Genomic DNA, 25,582 nt, shown 5'->3' with positions numbered 1-25,582 from the left:
TTCTTTCGATTTGATTTAATGCATATATGTAATATATTTATATAAATATATAATCCCCTTAAAATTGCATGCCTAAGTAGTAAAAGTAATTTCGTAGTAAAGAAAAGAATCGTAATAACATTTGATATAGTTATATGATAGTAATCACTCATTTGAATAGTAAAAGTAACAATATTATCAGCGAGATTAGTGAAAGTGGTAGAAACAACAACGGGAGTAATGAAATAATCAATATTAATGCGTCAATAGTGAAAGTAACAATAATTACGGCGGGAGTAGTGAAATTATCAATATTAATGCGGCGAAAAGAGTGATGAGAACAATAATTACGGCGAGAGTAGTGAAAGTAACAATGATTACGAGCAAGTAGTGAAATGTTATTACTATTGTTTCATTAATAAGAGTAAAATATTAATAGCGGGAGTAGTGAATTTGTCTCAAAATTTATTTCGTCGTAATTTTAGGATATGTCATAGAAAAATATATTAATGATAAATTTATGGGTTATGCAACTTTAAGTAATTTTATTTAATGAAAAAAAAATTTAATGGTAAGTAGAGGTAGCCCGGGCGAAGCCGGGCACCGATACTAGTATACATATATATGGGAAGACATATATATTGGCTGACAAATGTAATGTCATCCAAATTATCAGTTTTATGTTTTTTTCTTTTATTTGCATATTTTTGTAATTTTTTTTTTTGTTATTGATGAATATTTGATACAAATTTTATGCTTATTATCCTAAAATAATATTTGCTTATCTAAAGCCTCAATGTAAAGTTAATAGGATGTTTTAAATGCTTGGTGAACCTAAAAGTTGTCCAGCCTTCGCTAAAATTTAGTCCGAGCTTCGTCCATGTGTATAGTGTCGTAATGTGCTGGAAAGTGGGGTCAGCCCTCACCGTCCTAAACAATTTGATGCAAAATCCTTTTTACAGATCAATTCTATATGCGTCAAGCATGCGTGGCAAATTTAATAATAGTGATCATTTTAAACTGTATATGCCTTTAACACTAAAGTTTGTTTGTGACATGTAAATAGGCAAGTGTACGTACGTTATTATTCATAGCTACATAGTACATACATGATACATGTCCCTAATTAGATGGACCTTCATTAATTATGTTACATCTAATCCTATGACTTACGTGCTCATTTTGCATTTTATGGTCCCGTTGAAATCGACTACATGACATTCAGAAAGGGTTCGATGCTTACAATAATATGCTTGTGTTATTGAATGCGACACTTGATTTTAATTTTTTTTGTTAAAGTTATTTGACGCCCAACTCGTTCAAATTATACTCATATCTTAGACAATACCGAATTTGGGATAAATCCACTCGTTAAGTTACTTTCAGTACCATGAAACCCTCTAAGGCTGTGAAATCAGATTACCCAAACTGTCGACACAGGAAAAGAGACATTAATATACTCCCTCCGATCCAGACGATGTAAACATAAGCAAAAAGTGGTTATTTAAGAAAATGTGAAAATGTGAGGGGTAAAGTAGGAAATATTGATTAGAGCCACATGGGTTTAGGTGGATTAAATAAGTAGTTGGCGAGGTGGGTGAGTGGATGATAAAGTTGTAAATAGGTAGTGGATGTAATGTAAGTTTGTCATTTTCCATGCCAAATATGGTATGTTTACATTGGTCTGGTTCGTCTGTTTTAGGGAAGTGTTAACATCTGTCTGAATTGGAGGGAGTATTATACTAAATCGATCGTACCGAAAGTAGGGAAATATTGTGGCCATTGAATTAGTTCAAAGAAGGTAATGATGGTGGATAATTAACGAATGTTAGGGAGGACAAAAGCTGAGAAGGATGAATAGGATGGATGGAGATTACACGTCAGATCATTGATTTGCTGATCTGGAGTGCATGTGGTTGTAAGAGCATCTCCAACCATGATTTTCTCACCTCCTCATCCCACTCTCTCTTATCACTTCTCACTCATCCACCTCATTATTCCTCAATTTTTCAATTTACAACCTAAACACTTCTCCAACAATAATTTACACTTATTCCTCATCACCCTCTTTCATCATTTATCTCTCTTACTTTAACATACCCCACACATTTTTTTACATTAAAATCTATTTTCGTAATTTGTTCGGGTTTTCAACTCGATAATTAATCGACTTCAGTTTTATTATAGAAAAAAAGGTTAAAACGTTTTTTCTCTTAAAAAAAAATATTTTCTAAGACAATTTCTAAAACATAAAAATTTAAAATTTAAAACATTATTTTACAAGGATACATTAATACAATATTTAAAAAAAAACACCAATATTACATAGATAAATTAAAACGATAAAGAAAATACAATAAATTAAAATACCGTTGAAAAAGAAAATAATACAATATTAGTTGTGGTCACCAAATTTTTGCCAGATATTTTCAATTAGATCTGCTCTTAGGACTTGATGTGCCCTTGCGTGTTAGCGTTGTCATGAGTTGTCACCTTTATTTATGTGTTAGCTTTATTTCCGTCAGCTTTATTTACGTGTTAGCTTTATTTTTTGTCAGTTTTATTTATGTGTTGTCAGTTGTCAGTTATCAATGTAATCGTTTTTATCAATGTTATTCAATTACCCCATAAATTACGATTCTTAAACGTCTATTAAAAAACGATATGTAGGAGAGTAAAAAAACATCAAAGAAGGAAGAGAAGGAAAAGTGTGTGGATATATATCAATATTACTACCTATTTGAAGAGAAAAAAAAGATACAAATTATGGTGTAATTATTATTTTTAAATAAATTAGTTATATATTAATTATTGGGAAAAATAAAATTTGATGACAAAATAGTAACAAAATACAAACATGAATTAACAAAATCTCCACCAAAGGTGGGCCCCACTACTTGGATTGTGTAAAAAAATACTCAATAATTTTGCTGTAGAGTTTTGGTTTCACGCACCGCGTTTTGTTCCTTGATATTCCGCACTGCGCTTTCTTCCTCATTCTTCCTCACTTTTCCGCGGTACCATATTCATGGTTGGAGAGCTTTTGTTCCTCAACTTTCCTCTTCCTCAATTTTTCGAGTAATGCCTTACTCATGGTTGGAGGTGCTCTAAAGGAGTAAAAGGACCCCATAATATTCTTTCTTTGGCACCAAAGTTGGCTGGTGTGAGTGGTAAGGACTCTCATCTTTTAAACAAGTGGTCAGGGGTTCGATTCTTGACTCTTGCGAATGAAAAAGCCAAACTTGGGAGGGGTCAACCCATTAAATGCGCTTCAAGATCAGAAGGAGATTGCCAATTGTCGGTAGGGATACTCCGATCAACACAAAAAAAAAAAAAAAAAAAAAAAAAAAAAAAATATTCTTAAAAAAAAAAAAAAAATATTCTTTCTTTGGCAAGGGCGGTTCTCTTGTCTGCTTGCTTGCTAAAGCTATATATTCATCCATTCTCACTACCCTACCTATGGATCTCTAAGAATATTCAATTATAACAATTGTTTACTAACTTTATAAAGATGATTTTGACGTCAATAATTCACAGAAAATTAGCGGATTTTTGACGGAAAAGGAAAAAAAAAACACTTAGTTAATATCATGTTTATATCCGATTAAAAAACGCGTACAGACCATGAGACTGTAGCAACTTTTCTTTACGGCTGTCAAAAAAAAAAAAAAAAAAAAAACGCGTACAGACAAAGTTATCGTATAGGAAAATAGAGTTTTGTAAAAGCAAGTAACGATTCGACAATGAAAAGTTGGGCTTAAGGTTATTTCAATAATTCATTACACATACTAATAACTAGACATTTACACATGCATGATACATAATGTGTGTGATGCAATTGTAGGGTATAAGCTTGTGACTAATCACATTATTAGGCATCTAAAGCATATTTAAGCGGGTACAATTATAGAGCAACCTGGTATTCGTACCTTAAACCCTGCTGAAATCAAGGGAACCTTTTCAACTGATAGTCTAAAGTTTAAAAAGAATAGTACCAGAATGACTGTAAAGTGTACAAGAATATGCAAGTATTAATTTGGGTTACGTTTATTTTTACCTCGTCTAACATAATTAAACAATGGATGGTAATTTGAGTTTCAAGAAAATTTTATATTTAAAGTTTAACTCTAGCTAACCTGACCTGAATTTTCATTGTTAGTTAACTTTTGCACCAATTGTAATAATTTTAGAATCGCCTCTATCTGAGACTAACGTTATGTAAACCCGCAAGTCTCCCTCGATGTTAATGACTTGGTTACGTAAATTGGCTAACATTCTTTTGCAAATGACCCTACCCTCTTGCATCTCCTTTATATCTTGCTGATCTGTATATTTCTATTAATCAATACAGTTACATTATTATTATTATTGCTTTTTAGTGTTTCCTCTTGTATATATATAGCCTCTCTTGCATTTCTTCATTTCATCATTCAGCAAACTTCTTCTAAGCTTCTTTTTTCCTTTGCTCTCTTATTAGTTTTCCATCTTTATTTCCTATCTTCTTTTAACGTCGCAATGGCCACTGAGGTATATTGTTTACGTTAATTATGTCTTTCTTCGTTCGCTTGTTATATATGTCTTGTATCATGTCTCTTTTAAACGACTACAATGGAATGAATGTTCTGAATCCGACTTTATCATGTTAGACGATGATTCTTAACTCTTAAGCGATGTTAGCTAGCTTTTGTCGAATTATCATTACATGTAAACATGTTTTGGGACGTGATTTAGCTAAATTGATCATATGTAACGAACATGTTTTGTGACGTGACCATACCATATGGATGTAAATTGTAGTAGAATAAAAAAGACAAGCTTGATCACATGAAAAACTTTATTTAGTTTTCTTTAAAACTTTAATTTCTTCTGATTTACTTCATTAAAACATAATCCATATAATTGTATATAACTAAAGACATCCGAAGATGGTACAGTTAGGCATGCTTACTGACGATTTGTTGTCCGCCTTGTTTAGATCATCTAAACCAAATACCATGACATGAACATAATTATAAATTATATGATCAATAGACAATAATGGATAGAGTAATTTAATAATTACTCCCTTTTAGATACCAATTTTCTAAAATTACTCCCTTTTGAAAACTTTTTAATAATTTACTCCCATAAAATGTTCTCAGGTCAAAAATTGCACCCAAATGCACTTTCAGGTGAAAAATCTTTATTTATGACCGTTTTGCCCCTATCTTCTTCCCTCCCTCATTTGTAAAACGTGTTCTGGACTGCACCATTCGTCAACCAACCATCTTCATCTTTAATTGTGAGCTCGGAATCAGACATTTGTCTTGCCTCAACCACGCTGCCAACGTGGTACCCACACCTGCTCCTTCAATCATCATCACCTCCGCACCATCATGAAGGATCAACACCATTTCCCACGCCGGTCATCTGCCTTCAAGCGCGGAATCGAAATCGACACCACTCCATTCACGCACTATTGCAGCAACAACACCATTCGTCAACCCCAATTAAACCCAACAACGTACCACCACCAATACCCAACACAAACCACAGCCATTATCGCCAATTTCTGACGAAATTCTCCCCGACCACCATCAACCACCAATACCCAACACAAACCACAAATATATCGCCCACACTTCAAATTCCCGACACAAAAACTTTTAAACAATTAAAATCAAAACAAATCAAATCACTAATTTCTCCATTTTCCTCTGTCACCTGGGTTAGGAGGAAGAAGCGTTTTTCAAAGCTTCAATTAGTTACTACCCAGAAAAACGTTCTTGTCATCTGTGTAGTGTTCCCTAATTTCCCAATTTTCAAAGTTTCAATTAAACACTACCCAGAAAAACGTTTTTCAAACTTTCAATTAAATCCCTAATTTCTCAATTTCCTCAATCACCTTGTTTGATTTTTTGATGTTTTCGCCAGGTCATTAAGTGTTTGTTGTTGGTGTGGTAGTGGTAGCATATTGGTGGTGGTTGGTTATGGAGGATTGGAGGAAGTAAGGGAGTGAAGGGTGTGAATGATAAATGAAAAAGATGAATATAGAGAAGGGTATTTTCGGCATAAAAATAGACTTAAAATTAGAAAATTTAAAAATTGACGGAATTTGTTACCGAAGTGTCAATTTGGGTGCAATTTTTGACCTGAGAACATTTTATGGGAGTAAATTATTAAAAAGTTTTCAAAAGGGAGTAATTTTAAAAAAGTGGTATCTAAAAGGGAGTAAACTCTAATGGATATGATCATAGATTCTAAGTTCGTAAATATTGAATTTTATTAGTAACGGCCACATAAATAATCTGCAGGTTGCAGCAAACACAACATTGCTAGAGACGCAAACTCCTGAAGTGATCAAGGTTGTAGAGCCAACGGTGGAAGCCGTAGAGGCTGATGTTGCGGCTCCAGCTGTGGAGCCAACAGCAGAAGAAGTACCTGCTGAAACAGTAGCGGCAGCAGTTGAAGATGAACCAGCTGCTGAAGCTGAAGCTGAGCCAGTAACTGAAGCCGCACCTGTAGTTGAGGAGCCAGTTGTGGAGGAGCAGAAGGAAGTGGAGGATGCTGCCCCTGAAGCCGAAGAAAAGCCAGCAGTCGAGGAGGCAGTTGAAGTGACCCCTACTGAAACCGCTGAAGAAGCCGCTGAAGAGACTGCGGCTCCAGAAGAGAAGCCAGCTGAAGAAGCAGCTGCTGCTGAAACTGCAGAGGAGACAGAGTAAAACAAAGAAAGGCCATATTTGAGATTATGTCGTCGGTGTTATTGTGAAGATATATTCTATCTTAGTTTTGCATTATGAGATTTGATTGTCCCTTCATTTGTAATATTTCATCTTTATATTATCGGTATTTTTATTATACTTATTAAGCTAAATTATTTGTGTTTCGATTTCTTGGTCATTGATTGATGCCACCATGTCAATACATGTTGCCTTGTAGCGATAAAATTCATCAAAGACGGTATATCAATTTGAGTATTGTTGCTGTAACGAGCTTAGTATCGACAGCATAATTAGACTCGGAAAATGGTATACGTCATACGTGGGATAGATATGTGTACGTGGGATAGATATGTGTGGGTTGAGTACCGGCCCTAGTTATTTCCTACGAAATATATGTTTGCTTTTGTGTTAGGACAACTTTAATAATTTCGAGTTTGGACATATTTGATGTGTTATTAAGGTTTAAACGCCGGTTAGGTAAATAAAGTTCAGCGTCACTAATGTTGAATCAATTCGGATTTATTAATTCATATACATATAATGTTTGTAGTCAAATACTCGAATCATGCTAAGAAATACCGAACTGAAGAGTAATTAACACAAGCAAATCAAATCAAATCATAGTATTACTTAATTGAAGAATAATATTTCGAGTCGGGTTAATTTTGACAAATTCTCTAATCAGACCTATGACTCACCTATCTAAGCAACATCTATAACTCAAAAAACTAGAGCACGTGCACCGAGCACGTGCCTGGGTAGTTGTACAAGATTCTATGCCGACTAAACAACAAATCATTCCAAGGAAACCAGGGATTCCACCCATGGTTTTGCAGAAATCAAACTCTCCCATTTACAAGCCAAACCCGGGAACCGATCCTCCGCCACTATACCATCTTTTATACCGGACCAACCAATTACTCGGCGGTTAGGTCCATCCAACCCTATTAATACAACCGGGCCACCACCGTCTTTTGAGCGAACAATAGGAAGGGTCGTATAACCGTAACTTATCCATAATACGAACTCTACCTCTAAATTATCAGCTTCGGCCATTAAAACATCAAAATCTTCTACTAAATTTCCAAACCGAGTACCTTTTAGTAAAGAGATTAAATTCGGGACCCTGCTTATATGTTCGTCATACCTTTCGCTAAAGAAATCGAAACTTCTAATTAACATTGCTTTGCGATCAACCCAACGCAAAGAATTGTTCTTCACTAGAAAATTGCTTTTATAATATGGAACATTTTTGTCAATTGTCTTCCATTTATTCGCTTTCATACTAAAAATTAAACTTTCAGCTCCGACTATGTTGTCTTGACGATAATCCTCATTGTAGTGGAAAAGCTCGAAAACCTTGTAATCGTCATTGACGTGATCATACGCTAGAAAACTAAAAACTCGAAAACCATACGCATTTTTTCTCGTAACTTTAGGTAACTCTTTAAATACTCTGGTTGATGGGTTATACATAAAATAACGGTCAAATGGTAGTGCGAAACATATCAAGCCGTTGCAGGACCCCACCAAAACCGGCGGCCCAAGTTCATTCCACCGCGAACTGAAATAATCGAGAAAAGTCGGAGAGTTCAGCTTTACGGCAGATGGGGTGTTAGGGTGGTGGTAGTTTAACGTACAAATGTTAGTGTTGGTAAAAAGATTGATCATTCCGCCAGAGTTTGATTCTTTGGATTGTTTAAGATGTAAGTTGGTAAATTCTCGGGTTTGGATTAGGTCGCGCCATGATTTGGAGACGGATTTGAAACGAAGAAGAGACTTAACCGGTAATCTTGAAAGGATTTCAGTGATTAGCTCTTTTGGAAGATAGTAATCTCCTCTGTTTATTATCTTGGAAGTGCACATATTTTGTTACGTACACTATTTTATGAGAAGATGCAGAAGCGGAGCTAGGATTTGCGATTAGAGGATGTATAGTTTAGAGGATGTTTTGAGAGTGTAGGAGACAGAATATGAAACTTGTTGGATATATATAGCTAATAAATTGTCGATATGATGTTCTTCTACACCTATATAAAGTAGGTATCAATAAAGAATACAAGGTCCCTCGTTTACGTTTAACAATTATTTTTCATAAAAAATTACAACTAGATTTTCACCCAAAAATAATAAATTGCTTTAAAGAAACAATAATATATCTTGTTCCTTCTACACCTACTAGAATTCGTAAGTAGTTACGAATTCCGACTCCCTTGATCCTATTTATATAACTGTATTTGTATTTGACTAGGATTCATAATCATGAACTCCTACTCCCTCTAGTATATGCTCTCGTTTAAGACTGTTTTAAACTTAAACGGGCCTATTTTAATACTTCTTTCATTTTTATATGATGTACCCATTTTATTAAAATACTCCACTCATATATTCAACAAATGGATACCCATATAAAAACGGATGAAATATTTAACTCCGTAGTTCATTTCACTGCTAGCAAGTATGATTTTTATATTGTAAATTGTATGTTGAAGACGACAAGACGTCTGAAGTAAAAGAGTGACTCGATTTTACATGCTTCTTAAATGAATTTATTAGTGATAAAAAAGTGAAAAGTGAGATAGCGAAAGGAGTAGGTATTTGGAAGGGGAGGTAGCACTGGCCAGGTAGGAATTAGATACTGATGTTACTATTAATAGCACTCAATCAATTTCATAAAATCTTGTAGGTCCCAACAAACTTGGACATGACCCAGTTTGTAAAGATTGGTACTCCTATACACAAATCTCATTGAAGACGGGCACTATCCGTCACAAGCTGAAAAGGGATAGTGCCCCTCATCTCTCCTCCCCCCCTTCCTTACTTGCCTTATTGTAAGGGAGACACTATCCGTCTTTAGCTTGTGACGGATAATAATAATAATAATAATAACACTGGATCTTACTTAAGACAATCATATCCGTGTAAAGAATGTAACGGGTCAAGTACTATCTCATATAACGATGAAACGGTGGTTAGTTTCATGAGGAGGAGCTTTGTTAGCTTTAGCAGACTAAAACCCGGATTAAACTAGAAGTGTAAAAACAGCAGAAATAAGGAGAGAGGAAGAGGAACATTAGTGACAAATGAGATCCAGTTAAAAGAAGGTAAACATGAAAGAATGAATGCACCAAACATTGAGCTTATTGAAAACAATTTCCTCAGGTTTTAATTACTATACAAAGCTCGGACTGACTGCTTTCCGCAGCATCCATAATAAGAATTAAGTATTGGCATTGCAATTACACGATCATGCCCAAGAATTTCTGGGATTATTATCGATCACAAATATTCATGTACAGTTAAATTGAATAGTGGATGACAAATGATAAATTACACGCAAATCATTATTACGAGTACGGGTGCCTCGAGGCGATACAGAGCACAATAGACAGACAGAAACATCGGTTAACTTATTGATCAACAATGGCAGATTCCAGCAGACAGGATCATATTTATAAGAGCACATCTTCAGCGCCTTATATTAGATAGAGACCCTGACATTGTGCAAGATGATGGATTGATGGTTATGGATTGACAGTAATAACAAACGATAACCTATTATCCTAACAAACTGCAAGAACGGAATAATGCTTCTTGTACTGCTTTCTTCTTACTTCACAATATAAGCAACGGCCTTACGTGGAAAATTTTACTCTACTTACACATATTTGCAAAGCAACACAAGCGAGCCGTAACCAAATAATGCATCATATTAATGACTGCTCATGGACAAGTAATAGTAAAGATGATAATAAATGGAAGTTAACACGATTTACCTTTCCTTATTCCGAATCCTCCCATGCTATGCATCTTTTTCTCAATTGTCGGTGATTCTACAGAAGAAACACAGACCTTAGTTTTGTGTTTACAAGGCACAAATAAGCAAGGAATAGGCTCGCAAACGTACTAAACCTTAACAATGGGAAATAGAAAATACCGTCATTTCAAGTAAATTATCAAATTGGAATAATTTAAAGAAATTATTAAGCATGACATTCAAATAGAAATTTACCTATTTGTCCTTGTTTTATGGGTGAATCTCTTCCATCTTCTCCTCTTCTTTGCCAGCTGAAGGTCAGCGTCCTCAACTTCAGACTCACTATCCTTCAACATGAGCAGATTCTCGACACAGACTTGAGTGTCTATGCATCTAGAAAAGTCACAGACCTTAATATCCTTAAAAGTCTTTGTCTCCAGATCAAATGACACAACCCTCCATATATTCTGCTGCAATAACAACTCCCGTCTATTTAACGAGTAGCCAATTGGCCACTCAAAAAACATATGCTTTTGCAAATGACCAACTCTGAACAGCTTAGTCCAAGAACTAGCTACACCATATTGCTTCATAACCCATATATCCGAGTAATCCAAATCATTAACCAAAAGGCAGAAACACCCATCTAGCACCCCAACCCGCAAGTTAATGAACTCTTCTTCATACTCAGGTTGTGGCACCTCACCGAAACTGTGATCACTTAGGTTAAAGCTAACTATAGAATAATGCTTCTCAATCCCATCATAAACTCCATGAGCCCAATGTAAAGTCCCATCAACAAGAACACCATTATCACGGTCAGAGAAAAAGGGTTGGGGAACATTTGGACCCTGCACCCAACAATCAGCTCTCAAGCTATAAACCATAACTTGGCTACGAAAAGGACTTGTTCCTTCATCCGACTGGAGAATCCTCACAAACTTATAATCCTTCGACACCCCATCATACCCAAACCCAAAACAATATCGGTGAGGTAGGGTCGAGGGCTTGGCCAAAAAGGGCAACCTTTTCTGAGTTCGGGTTGTCGGGTTATACAACAAGATAGTGAGGTGCAAATCATAATTGCATAGGCACAACAATCCATCACAACAACCCACCACATGGGCAAAACCTGTTCCAAACGGGTTTTCGAGATTTGAAACACGGTCAAAGGTGTCGAATTCAGCACAGGAGAGATGAGGAGCAGAAAAAACAAAGCGGCGAATCGGGTTTGGTTGAGCTAGGGTTTGATCAAGATGGGTTTGGGTAAAATGAGATGAACCAATTAATTGACACCATGATTTGCAAACACACTTTAATTGCAACAAGGGTTTTGCAGGGAATCTCAGTAAGATATTAATTATCAAATCCATAGGTAAGTCCATCAATTCAGCCATTGTTATAAACCAATTATAATTCACATAACCTTCAATCACAAAAATGTAAACTTTCCTGCAAAAAATTGAAAATGATTGAAACTAGCAGAAACTATAATCAAGAAAACAATAATCATAGATGAATTTAAAAACTGAACATACAGATTGAGTAAAATTCAGAAAAGGGTTGCAATTAAAAAGATGGGAATTCAGGAACAGTGATCATAAATTCAGAAAAATGTAAACTTTCCTGCAAAACATAAAACAAGATTGAAAATTGCAGCAATTAGAATCTATTAAACAACAATCATGGATGAATTAAACAATTAAACATACAAATTGAGTAAAATTAAGAAAAGGGTTGCAATTAAAAATGGGAATTCAGAATTAAATGATCATAAATTCTAATATTGAATTAATCTACCAAAATGTAATTAGAAAAGGAATTAGGAAAAAGACGGATTACCAGAACCAGAAAGAGGGTGATTGATTAAGAGAGAGAGAGAGATGATAATCTACAAAATGAATTGGGTACGGAGTATAAGATAAGAGAAGACAAGAGAAGGAGCTTCGCAACTAAAAAGCGGAGAATAACTGTTTTTTGATGTCATACGAAATTAAGAAATGAGTGTCAATTTATGCCTTATTGACTTATGGTGCACTTTTCGACTAAAAAGTACTCATGAGTTGGGTTCGAACCCAGTTAACATTATCCGTAAGTTACATCATATGGAATGAGTCCGAGTACTCTTTACCAGGGTTGAACCCTGATATGTGATAGCAGAGACAATTAAATGGGCAGCTGATATTAAATACTAAATAATCAAGGTTGATTGAGTTTTAATTGAATAAAATACAAATGTGCGGAAAATATGTTTTGTATAATATAATTGATGTTTAATACTTCATGTAAGAATATTGTATACTATATGATTCTCGATGTGACCTTAGCGAGTTAGCGGATCCCTCTATCAAAAGAAGGATCATTATACTTACAAGCATGGATATTCTTTCATGGGGTTAAGAATGTAAGATAAATGTGTATGAAAGTTGATTAATAATGTTATAGTTGATGAGGTACTTTCATTGGTATAGTTGGTGAATGGTGATGAGGCTTTGACCGCATATTTACAAGTGAACTATCATGTTCGTAGGGTATATATGCCTATATGGTGAGACCCAACACCTTATTTGTGAGTAAGAAATTGAAGGAATCGGGTTCTTGTTGACACTTGGCACAAATATTATAATCATCCAAATTGAAACATGAAATACATGACTATCTACCATCGCACATTCTTGTTTAAGACATACAGATATTACATACATACTCATTTTAAATTTAAAATCGATTAAATAAGATAGATAAGACATAAATAAAATACCACAAGATTAATAAAAAAACTTGTCTTATTTATGCAAGTTCGATATTATTTGGTCCGTTATAATCACAAAACGAATACATCTGCTTTAAAAAAGACCTACTCATATAACCATAGCAGAGGTATACATAGTACTCCATTTGTCTAAAACATATGTTTATCTTTTTTAGTTTTTATGAAAAGTAAGTTAATCAAAGGCGAACAAATAGAGGGAGGAACTATTCACTAGCTTTATAAAGCAGCCGATGGACCATGGTGGGCCATGTATTTCAAATGGTTGGGCTTAGTATAGAAATTATTCCACTTTATGGCCCAACGACCTAGCATATACCACTAGCGTTTTTGACGAAAGGCCCAAATTTGGGCCATATTCAAAATTAAACTTTGGAGAGACAACGATCACACTCTTCTACCAAATAGCTAGCGCTCGCAAGTCTGACCCGAACCCGAGCAAATCCTACCTGTTAGAACCCGAGAATTTTGCGACCCGAAACTGACATGACCCGACCTGATGACGACCCGTAATCCGACATGACCCGACAATCATTGACCCTAACCCGACTCAATTATGACCCGCCCCGATATTAACCCGATTAAATTGATAACCCGACAATTATAAAGCTTAATAATGATAAAATTAAAAGTGATTTAGTATCTAGTTTGATATCTTTGACTTAATAATGTAGTAGTTAAACCAAATAATGGTCGAAAAACTATTTTTAATGGTAAAAAATTGATGTAATGCGATAAAATCGCTAGACACGATATTAACCCGACCCGACCCAATACATCATTTGACCTAAAAATGACCCGACCTGATAACGACTCGACCTGAACTCGATTTGACCCGAAAGGGTATGTTTACTCGATATGACCCGGCCTAGATATAACTCAACTCGACTTGACTTGACCAGACCCAAACCCAACCTAAGTGACTCTATTACCACCTCTACAAATAGCCACGGGCTAGCATGAGCTAGTTTATGTATAACTCGTTGATTTCGTAGACACAAAAGAGTACAACATTATTGAAAAAAATCATAAATCTCGTAGATATCATTTCGATTATGCATGAAGGGATAATTGTAATTGTTTGTTGACTGCAACGTTCCATTTTAATTTAGGATGTCTTAGAGTAGAACAAAGTTATAGTCAAATGGTTAAAGATGAATGTACAGTGAACGTTATGTTTTAAGGTCAAATGCCACATTTACCGTATATTTTTATGCCTTTGTGTGTAGTGACTCATCCGACAAAAAAAATCATCTTTTATATGAAACCATAAGAAAGTCAAGCTATGAAATGAATTAATTCATACTCAGTCTACTTGCTAAACCCCAATTTTTAAAATTTTTAACTTTTAAACATCCTTTCCTAATCATTTATTTACCTTTACTTCTCACAAATAATATAAAAGGTAAATAAATGACAGAGAGAAATAGAGTATGTAGTATTTTTTTTTTCTAATTTTTTTTTACATTCTAGCTAAACATTCAAAGAAAAATCAAAATTTGACTTTCTCTCTAAGAAAATTTTCAATTAATAGTAAATATAATTGGTCTTCCGTTCATCTAATTAAAGTCAATTTTGGGCAGAGACAAAGTCATCCACGATTGATAGTGTTATTAAAATGTTTTATATTCTTTTTTGAAAACTAATATACGAAGTATAAATTTAGAGGAAATGTTCAAACTAAAGCCGTTTCATACAATTGTACAAAAATCAAGAGTTTTAAAGTCGTGCAAAATTAATTTTAATTAGGTATAACATTTAGTAAAACTTATTATGTTCCATTTCGGTGCCTTGGAAGAAGGAGTACGACACTAAACAAAATTTTAATTAAGAGCACAAATAATTTGAAATAAATGATTTAGTAAAATTAAATTATATGCTCAATGTAAAAATAAATAAATTTAAATGGTTAAATGAAAATAATACGGAGTATTTCTTTTTTATTTTCGTGGCATGGAAGAAGTACGACTCTAAACAACATTTCATTATGGAGGACAAATAATTCCAAGAGTAACTCTCTTGTAAAACAGTTTTACAATATCACATTGTAAAACTATCTTATGAAAGACTTTAATGTCCTTACTATGGAAAGTGATGATTGGTGAAAATTATTTTAGTGAAGGTTTTTAGGTAAATAATCACTTGATTTTACAAATGTAAAACTATTTTATATAAATATTGTTGTAAATTGAAATACTAGGTCGAATAGTCATGAGTACATGACATACAAGCTTTGAGGTAGGTAATCACGTTGGCGCTTAGCTTTGCAATGACTCGTATTGGTCTCATCCAATTTTGCTTCCTCAGCTTATCGGGACACATAGGTTTCGATAGCTACACTCAATGCCCAAGTTAATTGCCATCTTCATTTTTTTATTTATTAAGATAATCCATTTGCACTTTTTTTAAATGATCCATTTGCAAATTAAGTTGTAAATCTCATCCATACAATTGTTTTTTAAGAATATTAGTATTGGATAAAATTTCCTAGAGATTACATCATTTACAAGATAAAAGTATAAATGTAGGAATCAGTTAGTACTTAGTTCAGCTAGCAAAGTTATGGAAGGTGATACTTTTGACTTGGATTCAAATCCCGTTAGCATCAAATTTACCTTATAGAAATTTAGTTTTTCATTTATTATACTGAGATTAGATCTAGATACAATTAAACAAATCTGACATCAATCATATCAAGTTTTTATCATGACATATACATACGAAGTGTTCTTAAATCCTTGTTATAAACAACCGAGCGAATTTAATTGATATTTTTTTGTGTGTAAAAGAAACTATAAAAGTAATTTTGATGTTGACAAGCTTTGAACCCAGATCATGAAAAACAACCTCTTATAACTATATGAATTAAGTTAGTTAATATTTACACGAGTTGATTTAATATAAGACGAAAGTCTACAATTGGAAGTGTAAAAAACGTGATTTTTTACGTTTACCCTTGAGTTTACATAATGTCAAACTTTACAAATTCAAAGAAAATAGGAGAATTGAATTATTGGAAAACGTCCTTTAAAAACACAACCCATGTTCCTTGACACAATTGAAAGCATAATCCAACGTCAAAACAACATAAATACAACCCACCTTATTTTGTCACTTTGATTTTCCAACTACCAAAAAGAACATATAATTTCATCCAATTATCCAAACCTTGTTATTTTCTTTCTTTGTAAATCGAGTATCTACCATCGACATCAGTAGAGCTCCACCCTGTCCATTATTTCCTTAAAAAATGAACAATAACACAAATAGTGATCATGAACCAATATCAAACGATGATCCAAAAGCACCATTACTACCAATCCATGGTATCCATGACGATCAAACCGCGGCCACATCAACATCCCTTATCATGTCCCTTGCCACACCCAACACCGCCTTCATTCTACTAGGACCACTTTTATGCTTAGTAATATGTTTATGTGTGAAGTTTGAAAATGGGTTGTCGTCAAGCCGAAACATGTTGGCAATCCTAGCGTGGATGTTCGCGTGGTGGATGACCGAGGCAGTTCCTATGCCAATCACCTCAATGTCGCCGTTGTTCCTCTTCCCGGTTTTTGGAATCGCGTCAGCTGACTCAGTTGCTAAGTCTTATATGGATGATGTTATTTCCCTTGTGTTAGGCAGTTTTATTCTTGCTCTTGCCGTTGAACATTACAATATCCACAAGAGGTTGGCCTTGAATGTAAGTCCACTTCATTTTTTATTTTTCATTCTTGGTATTATTACAATTTACGTGTAAAATTTTCATTACAAACTCACGTACATAGATAAATACTCGTACACTACCAAGTGACGTGCACGACTTTCAGCCCGTCATTTAGGCAAAACATAACATCAAACTAGGATTCGGTACGATCATAACAAATTATGTTAACAAACTTAGTCGTTAAATTTACAAAAAAAAAAAAAAAAAAAAAAAAAAAAAAAAAAAAATAGTCGTTAAATTTATAAAGTAGCAAAAATACACGTATAACAATCAAATTTGTTACTATATATAACTCTTCAAAAATTATTATTCTCATTTTTTTTAAAGTTGTTTAACCAATGATCAAACGAAGTACATATAATTTCCATCGTGGCATTCTCGTCTATATATGATGGTCAGCCTGGCAAATTGAATTAGTCTAATATGTGTATTGTGTTGAATTAATCTACTACTCCGTATATATTTATATATGATGGTTAGCCTGGCAAATTGATCGAATTAGTCTACTACTCCGTATATATTTATATGGATACATATTCTGTTTGATGATTTACTAAGAAAACAGTACAACAATGCCCATTTCCGCCAAATATATACTAGGTAGACATGATGACGAATTCTGTTTTAGCAGAATCCAAATATCTTACTAGTAAAATTAACAATTAGTACATTATACAACCAGTTGTATATGGTTGTATAATGTAGAATCCGAAATTTGTCTTATTTAAAGTTTTCGAGTTTTGTTAAAAAAAATGAAATGCATGTTTTAAAGTTTTTGAACTCACACACTTAAACATAAAAAAAATAAACTCTTACAAACTCGATAAAATTGCACATAAGCTCGGATTAATGTATAGGGTTATACAATGCTTATTATACAACTGGTTGTATAGTAATATTTGTGTAAAATTAAAGTCCATTGATAAAATTATCGACCGTAATTTTTATCATGGGTTATAACATAAATGTAAGGTTGCCCACTTGCGCATCCAACTTTTCTTAGCCTCTATTTGTTGAAGTAAGACGGTAAAGTGATACAAAGTATTTTGTATTGTTGTTGCTGTTATGGTAGTTCCTTTATTTTCACGACACCAACATAACACGACATGATTTTATTGTCAACTATTTTAAAATGTGAAATAAATGTGCAAAATTATTGAACAAATCCGTGGCTAAATAAATACAGATAACACTGGTGTTCTGTGGCGACCCGGTGAACCCGCCACTATTATTACTAGGAATATGCGGAACGACAGCATTCGTAAGCATGTGGATGCACAACGTAGCAGCAGCAGTGATGATGATGCCAGTAGCCACAGGCATCTTACAGCGACTTCCCACGACACCGACATCGGTCCAAAACGATGCAGTCTACAACTTCTGTAGGGCAGTGGTTTTGGGAGTGATATACTCAGCTGCAATAGGTGGAATGAGTACGTTAACAGGGACAGGTGTCAACCTGATATTGGTTGGAATGTGGAAGAGTTATTTTCCTGAAGCTGATCCTATAAGTTTTAATACATGGTTCTTCTTTGGGTTTCCTTTGGCATTACTTATGTTCTTTAGTTTGTGGGGTATTCTTTGTGTTTTGTATTGTAAGAGAGGTTCAGGAAGGGTGCTTGGAAATTACTTGGATAAAGCTCATCTCAAGAGGGAACTTGAATTGCTAGGTGAATTTACCATAAATCTCTTCTTTCTTGTTTTATTTATTTGTCCTGGTATTTCCCGTCTCAATCATTTGTGTACGGTTTTTAAATTACTCCTCATATGATCAGGACTTGAACTAATAAAGAATATAAAAGGTAAACAAATGGTTGGAATGAAATGAACAGAGTACAGATTTAACTACAATTTTCAAAATTTTGTGATCCTACTAGGGTAAGCGTTCATGCTAGCCCTCTGACCCCACCAATCACCCCTATACGAATTGTAAAACGGGTATTTCAAAAAAATGTCTTAGCAATATGCGTTTAATTTGTGAATAAGTTCAGTTTAATAATATTGTTTTTATTTGATAAACGGTCTTTTACAAGATTTTTATGAAATTAAAAACAATATTATGCCGTCCAAAAACCATAATCCAATCATAATCGTGTTCAGTTATTAATATTAATCATGATTAAATAATCTCGAAATAATTTGTTTGGTCGGAGGTGACCTATGGAATAACCTAATGACAAGTATGTAGTATTGAGTGAAGGGGTAGGACCTTTGGTTTAGTGTTTGGAATCTTATCAAAAATACGTGGTACTCTATGATTTACTCAATTTATAGTTTAGTTTAGGATGACAAGGCTAACAAGATAACATAATGTTAGCATAATTGATTGGGGCTTATCTATTTCATTAAATTGACATTTGATTAAATTTATTTGACTTTTGATTCTTATTTTTGGACACATATAGGTCCAATGTCCTTTGCTGAAAAGATGGTGTTGCTGGTCTTCTCGGTAAGTATACACTTCTTTATGTTATACTCGTATAACAGTCATATTTTACTATTTTACGATAAAACAATACTAATAAAACCTATAGAAAATATATAAATACAATGAGAAATTAAACATCTTCATATATTATTATGACTAAGTTATAAATGCTCGACAATCTATAAGAGCTAGGTAAAAATCCAAATTAATTAATAAAATTGCGCAATTTTAATTTATTTTAACTTAAAGTTTCTTGTATCTAATCACTTTTTGAGGAAATTTTTGAAAATGTGAAGAACAATAAGAAATGTACGGAGAAGTAATTTAAGTTGTAAATAATCTTGGTTTGACGAAGTTGTCTAATAATTTCCCAAATTGAAATAGGGACTGATTGTGCTATGGATGACGAGAAACCTCACAGATGACCTTCCTGGATGGGGAGCCTTATTTAAAGGCAAGGCTGGTGATGGCACTGCTAGTGTGAGTTATACTACAAACCTTTATCAGTTTCATATTGTCGATGAAGAGATTTGAACCCGTGAACCCGGGTCTCATGACTTTACCAGCTAAACTAACCGACATCTTCTATCAATTTCATATAGTGTTAATATACATGAGATTAATATGAAGCTATGTACAAAATATAGGTCTTGATGGCAACATTATTATTCATAATACCTAACAAAAGGCAAAAGGGAGAAAAATTAATGGACTGGAACAAGTGCAAGAAGCTCCCATGGAATGTGGTCCTACTACTTGGGGCAGGGTTTGCCATAGCCGATGGTGTACGAACAAGCGGGCTAGCGGATGTGCTATCAAAGGCCTTAGACTTCTTAGAGTCTGCACCCTTTTGGGCGATTGCACCAGCTGTCGGTTTAATAAGTGGTGTCATCACCGAGTTCACCTCCAACAACGCTACAACTACGCTTTTGGTTCCGTTGTTGATTCAAATTGCTAAAACCATGAAGTTGCACCCACTTTTACTTATGGTGCCTGGCGCCATTGGCGCGCAATTTGCCTTCTTACTTCCCACGGGAACGCCTTCTAACATTGTTGGATTCACAACTGGTCATATTGAGATCAAGGATATGTTCAAGACTGGCCTCCCTTTGAAGATTGTTGGCATTATCGTCCTCTCCATTTTAATGCCTACCCTAGGTAAGCGACTTAGTTATTGAGAATTTTATGACGTTTTCCTTACAATTTTGATGCTAACCCGATTTTAAACAACTTAGGCTAAGAGTAAAACATCGTTGAGTGACTTTACTAAGTTAACCGGTTGTGGTTTAGGGGAAATTGAACTAAACTTAGTACAATATGTCTTTTTTTGAGCAGGAGCTTATGTTTTCGGGACGGACCGACCAGTGTTGTACCCTCTAAGTTGGCGCAGTTAGCATCATGCATATTGAACAGGTTGTGGCGCGGTTTCTCCTAATTGAGAAGAAAAGATTGTTCATTTGTTTAAGTTGTAGACTTGTATAGAAAATTTAGGAGCATGAAGATGGGCCGTACAAAGTAGTGATTGGGCCCGCCTTTGTGACCTTGTAAGCAATATAGCAAGAGATAAATTACTTGGGCCACTTTTGTAATATCATGTGTATAACGCCAACATTTTTGTGCCTTCCTTAAAATCACACACTCTTGTGACGGTCACACGTAGACCTGACAAAATTAACCCGATTTGAATAATAACCCGACACTCGAACTTAAGACCTAAATTTGGATTGATCCGATCCAGTATAATTTGACCCGAATATTTACTGTTGCAAGCTGGTTATTATCCACAAATAACTTGATAATATTTGACCCGAAGATGACACACACCCGAAATGACCCGATAGCCCGGCCCGATTGAATCGTGACGCACTGACTATCCACACCCAATTTAAATAATGTTGAAAAGGAAAAAAGGGTTGTGAGACATTAAACGCTTCTAATCGTGACAAGTAAGCTTGTTTCAAAATACTCCGTAAGATGTTATTCCCATTTGGCCTGTAAATCATTTCAATTGGCCTGTAAATCATTTCAATTCATCATTTCAGCTATTAAAAAATCTCAAATTCTCATTTATGATGGACACTTTTCTTCATAAGATACAAGGTGAAGAACAAGTAAAAGGGCGAGTAAAAGAGAGATTTATGAAAAATCACATACTTATGACAGTCACAGATAAGACCTTCTGTTATAAACTAAGATGCTACAGAGTACTAAACTACAGATTGTAAATAAGGTGTCATCTTGATTCTGAGAATGCACATGAAAATTAAAGGCTAATTAATGACTTGTCGGAAGTCTCTTGCTACTGATAATGCACAACACGTAATCCCAATTATCTTACGGACTAAATCAAATGCTTTTAATTACCTCTCTACTATCTAGAGAAGACATGTTGGAGCTTGCGTGGTAGAATTTGTACTTGCTTCAATTTTTTCCCCATTTTACCTATATTTGTATAGTCGTAACTCATACGACACAAAAAAAATGTCAAATAGGGTTCCTACAATCCCCTATTACTAAATGAATAGGCGAAACTCCAATTTTTCCCGCCTAAAAATATTTCCTAGAATAGTGCTTGATATTTTTAGCGTATAATATATGTGAGACATGATAAGTTATAAATGCATATAATCTTTTGTATTTAAATATTTATAACATTTAATATTTCACATTTTGCACAAATTTATCTTCGATCTTTTTAGGATAAGGAAATTCTTTTTTTAAAGAACTTATTGATAAAAATTTATTGAAATTTTATGATAAGAAGTTGCGGCTAAAAAATATGGTATTAGTAAATATTTGTTAAAATTCATTGACTTTTTATGATAAAAATTTGTAGCTAAAAAATATGTTATATTAGTAAATATTTGTAAACATCATTAATTTCTCGGTAAAAAAACAAAAAAAAAATACTCATTTTATTATTTCTTACGATTTAAACTTTTATTTATCTCTCTAATCAAAATACATTAAGAAGAAACATGAAAAGTAAGTGAATTGTCAATTTAAATTCTATAAATAATACACTAAAAAGTAAAACTCTATATATAACGTGCATATATTGCACGAGATCTATATTAGTAACTCTATAAATACTGCGCATTCATTGCGTTAAAGCTACACGATTGTTAATTACTCGATTGGAACAAAGAAAGTATATAATAGTAATAATATGGGTTGAATTATTCTACAAAATGGAGAAATTATGAAATAATAGCATGTGCATTTTAGGAAAGAATTTAGATTTTAGAATCATCTTTCATTTTTACGTGTCTTTTGATAATTGATTAAGACAACAAATAATATGATCTCTCCAAGTAAAGGGGACAATTTCCGTGCACCTTTAATCAACAAATTAAATAACAACATTAATCACTCCCCTAACTAATTAACAATATTGAAGATAATCAAATTATATTAAAAGACGGTTGTATAATACAACCACATAAAAACGATCATTTTAGGTTAAATGGTGACCATTTTTTATTGGACAATGCTAGGGCGACACCGGGTGTTACCGAATTTCGGTAACACCCTAATTAAAAAAATAAAAAATCTAATTAAAATAAATAAAACTTTTGATTTTGCGCCAATTATAAGGGGTAAAACTGTAATTTCAATTTTTCATCTTCCCTACCAAATATCACACTGAATGTATCGTTTCTCACCCATGAACATTTTACCCAATTTTAACTTTCATAAATTGCCAACCCCAGTTGAACACCAAAATTCATGGTGAAAAGTGTATAATTTGCATTCTACATAAACTTTGGTGAATGATTGATTACATAACACATTGATTTGAGAGACATAACAAATATCTACCTCTCTTTTCTCCAGAAACTATCCAACACATGTTAGGGTTAGACTCCATAGCAAGTTAAACAACTATTGTGTCAAAGTGATTCGTAAAGAAACAAAATTAATGTGTTTTTACTTGAATTTAAGTAATATTAAGTTCCCATAATACCCTTTTTAAGTTTATCAATTTGAAATTTGAAAGTTTGAGGATGAGTGTAAAAATGGCAACGAATTTACAATTATGCCCTTGGTGTTACCGAAATTCGGTAACACCCGGTGTCGCCATCTCATTTTCCTTTTTTATTTTATAAAGTGTCCATTTTAAAATGATTACCGTTTAATTAAGATAAAATGATCACTGTTATTATAAAGTGGTCACTTTTATGCGTCACACTATACAACGGTCGCATACAATAACTACTATTAATATAGACGGAAATGACCTAAACCCCATGTAATCCCGTTTCTATAAATACACAACCTTAACAAACCCAACTCCATTAACCATAAACCAAAACAAATTCACAATGCAAACACACTACCTATGCCTCCTCTTCTCCCTCCTCCTCATCACCATCTCCGCCACGGCAGCTGCCACCGGAGAACTCCCCCCAAAGCCGCTTGTCGGAGGCTACAAACCTATTCAGAACACCAGTGATCCTCATGTGATAGGGGTGGCTAAGTTCGCAGTGAAACAACACAATAAGCAAGATCCTACACATAAGCTGAGGTTGTTGAGCATAATCAAGGGATATTCTCAAGTGGTGGCTGGAACTAATTGGAAGCTTTACTTAACCGCAAAGCCGATTCACACCCACCGTCGCAACCGCTACTTGGCCGTGGTTTATGAGCGCCCTTGGGATCATTTCCTTAACCTTACTTCCTTCAAACTTGTCTAGGATCTCTTGCATTGTTTTTCTTTTCATACATTGGGTCGTCTGTATTACATGTTCTTTTCATTTAACTAGGTCAAAGTTTCTAAAGTTTATAATGTCATTATTGTATTATCATTCGAATCGTAAAAAGTCAAATGGGAAGAATATTAACTTATGATGGACGTAGTATTCCGATTAAGAATAAATGGTTGAATGGAGTATATCTTCATAGTTAAGTAATGTAGCCTACTAGTATACCTTGCCAACTACGGCATCTCTTCTAGATTTGTGGTATACTGATTTTATTTATTATGTAACAAATTCTCATTTAAAGTGAGTATTATCAGTTTTAAGTTTAAAACGAGTTAAATATATATCAAATTACTTAAAAAGATGTCTAGAAAATGTCACAATTTTTGTTTTTATTATCACCATGCATATAATAGTATTTGAACCGTTTTAAGATATTAGACAGATATTCCATTTAAATGAGACTTACGGATAAATAATGTTGCTCGTATGCAGTGCATGCAGTGCACAAGTATATGAAGAAATTGATCGCCTATGATTTAGCGTTCATATATCAATTATACTTTAACGTCGTGCAATTCTTATCTATGTTTCGTATGGATTTGGATCCTCTGTATTTTATTTCTCTCCATTTTCTCTCATAATCTGTTTTAATAATAATTACCTCTTTCACTTTCATTTTTCCTTTACTTTTTATGCGTAAATTGAAATCTGTTAGATATTGTCAAGATGCGATTCGGACCATTAATAAGAACCCACCTCTGCATTTCTTTTTTAGAAAATAGAAAGAAATTAGGCTGGTTTCGCATACGGTCGAAATTACTTGCGCACATCGGAAGTTCACCCATGTTATTTCTACCATTTCTAACAAAAAAAGGCATTTGTACCAAAAGAAAACAAAAAAGCCATGGCGTGTGACATTACGTGTTAATCACGTGAAATATGACTTAATGTCTCTAATAACACGTGTTGACACGTTGTCTTCTTCATCATCTAGTTCACTTAATGATCCGGATTATTTGATTCAATTGGTCTCCCTTGTGACGGGTTATCATTTGTGACGGATATTTTGTGAGTTAAAATGGTAACAAAATGGGTTAGTGGAGAAAGGGGACCACATGAATAGTGTTACAGAGAGAGAAAAAGTGGGTACTTTGTGAGATAAAATGGTATCCGTCATTCAAGAGTGACGGATATGTGCCGTCACAAACAAGAATTTGTGTATTTGATTTGGCCCAAATCAAACTTTATTTTATTTTCACTTTTTCTATCTCAGTCATTTTTACATCTTTTATATTAATTTATTATTTATCAAGTGTATTTTAATTAAAAATAAATAAATATTCGGAATAGAAGAAGTACTAAACAGTCAAGTTACGATCAATTATTGTATGATCATTTGTTTACTTTTTAATACTTCACTCGGTAAAGTTATTTTTTCTTTAAATTCTACTAGACCTCAATCTTTCAAAAATGTGTTGTTATCTGTTTTATGCATTAAATTCCTCTGTCCGTAT

General features: G+C 33.9%; 4 protein-coding genes across 6 annotated transcripts; 2 read left to right on the top strand and 2 right to left on the bottom strand.

Moving 5' to 3' along the window:
- The first annotated feature begins 4,329 nt into the window (after window positions 1–4,329).
- Window positions 4,330–6,847, top strand: LOC141595914 (uncharacterized). Its single transcript, XM_074415873.1, has 2 exons — window positions 4,330–4,506; window positions 6,273–6,847. The coding sequence occupies exons 1-2, from the start codon at window positions 4,495–4,497 to the stop codon at window positions 6,678–6,680; spliced, it is 420 nt and encodes a 139-aa protein (XP_074271974.1). The 5' UTR covers window positions 4,330–4,494; the 3' UTR covers window positions 6,681–6,847.
- A 467-nt stretch (window positions 6,848–7,314) lies between these two features.
- On the bottom strand, window positions 7,315–8,666 carry LOC141593968 (F-box only protein 8-like). Its single transcript, XM_074414188.1, has one exon. It carries the CDS (start codon window positions 8,544–8,546, stop codon window positions 7,476–7,478), a length of 1,071 nt encoding a protein of 356 aa, XP_074270289.1. The 5' UTR covers window positions 8,547–8,666; the 3' UTR covers window positions 7,315–7,475.
- A 1,125-nt stretch (window positions 8,667–9,791) lies between these two features.
- Window positions 9,792–12,438, bottom strand: LOC141595913 (F-box protein CPR1-like). 3 transcript variants are annotated; one of them, XM_074415870.1, is made up of 5 exons: window positions 12,280–12,365; window positions 11,976–12,063; window positions 10,693–11,889; window positions 10,457–10,513; window positions 9,792–10,174 (listed from the first exon to the last, which is right to left on the bottom strand). In XM_074415870.1, the coding sequence occupies exons 3-4, from the start codon at window positions 11,832–11,834 to the stop codon at window positions 10,498–10,500; spliced, it is 1,158 nt and encodes a 385-aa protein (XP_074271971.1). In that variant the 5' UTR covers window positions 11,835–11,889; window positions 11,976–12,063; window positions 12,280–12,365; the 3' UTR covers window positions 9,792–10,174; window positions 10,457–10,497. The 3 variants fall into 3 exon arrangements, with proteins under 3 accessions (XP_074271971.1, XP_074271973.1, XP_074271972.1); XM_074415872.1 differs by lacking the exon at window positions 11,976–12,063 and having other exon boundaries at window positions 12,286–12,438; XM_074415871.1 differs by lacking the exon at window positions 11,976–12,063 and having other exon boundaries at window positions 12,280–12,405.
- A 3,829-nt stretch (window positions 12,439–16,267) lies between these two features.
- On the top strand, window positions 16,268–21,042 carry LOC141595912 (tonoplast dicarboxylate transporter). The gene is made up of 6 exons (XM_074415869.1): window positions 16,268–16,910; window positions 18,121–18,604; window positions 19,340–19,383; window positions 19,747–19,842; window positions 20,010–20,520; window positions 20,698–21,042. Exons 1-6 carry the CDS (start codon window positions 16,458–16,460, stop codon window positions 20,754–20,756), a joined length of 1,647 nt encoding a protein of 548 aa, XP_074271970.1. The 5' UTR covers window positions 16,268–16,457; the 3' UTR covers window positions 20,757–21,042.
- Window positions 21,043–25,582: the final 4,540 nt, after the last annotated feature.

This window comes from Silene latifolia, chromosome 8, assembly GCF_048544455.1.
Source record: "Silene latifolia isolate original U9 population chromosome 8, ASM4854445v1, whole genome shotgun sequence".
Lineage (NCBI taxonomy): Eukaryota > Viridiplantae > Streptophyta > Magnoliopsida > Caryophyllales > Caryophyllaceae > Silene > Silene latifolia.
This window is presented reverse-complemented; position numbering and strand designations above follow the sequence as displayed.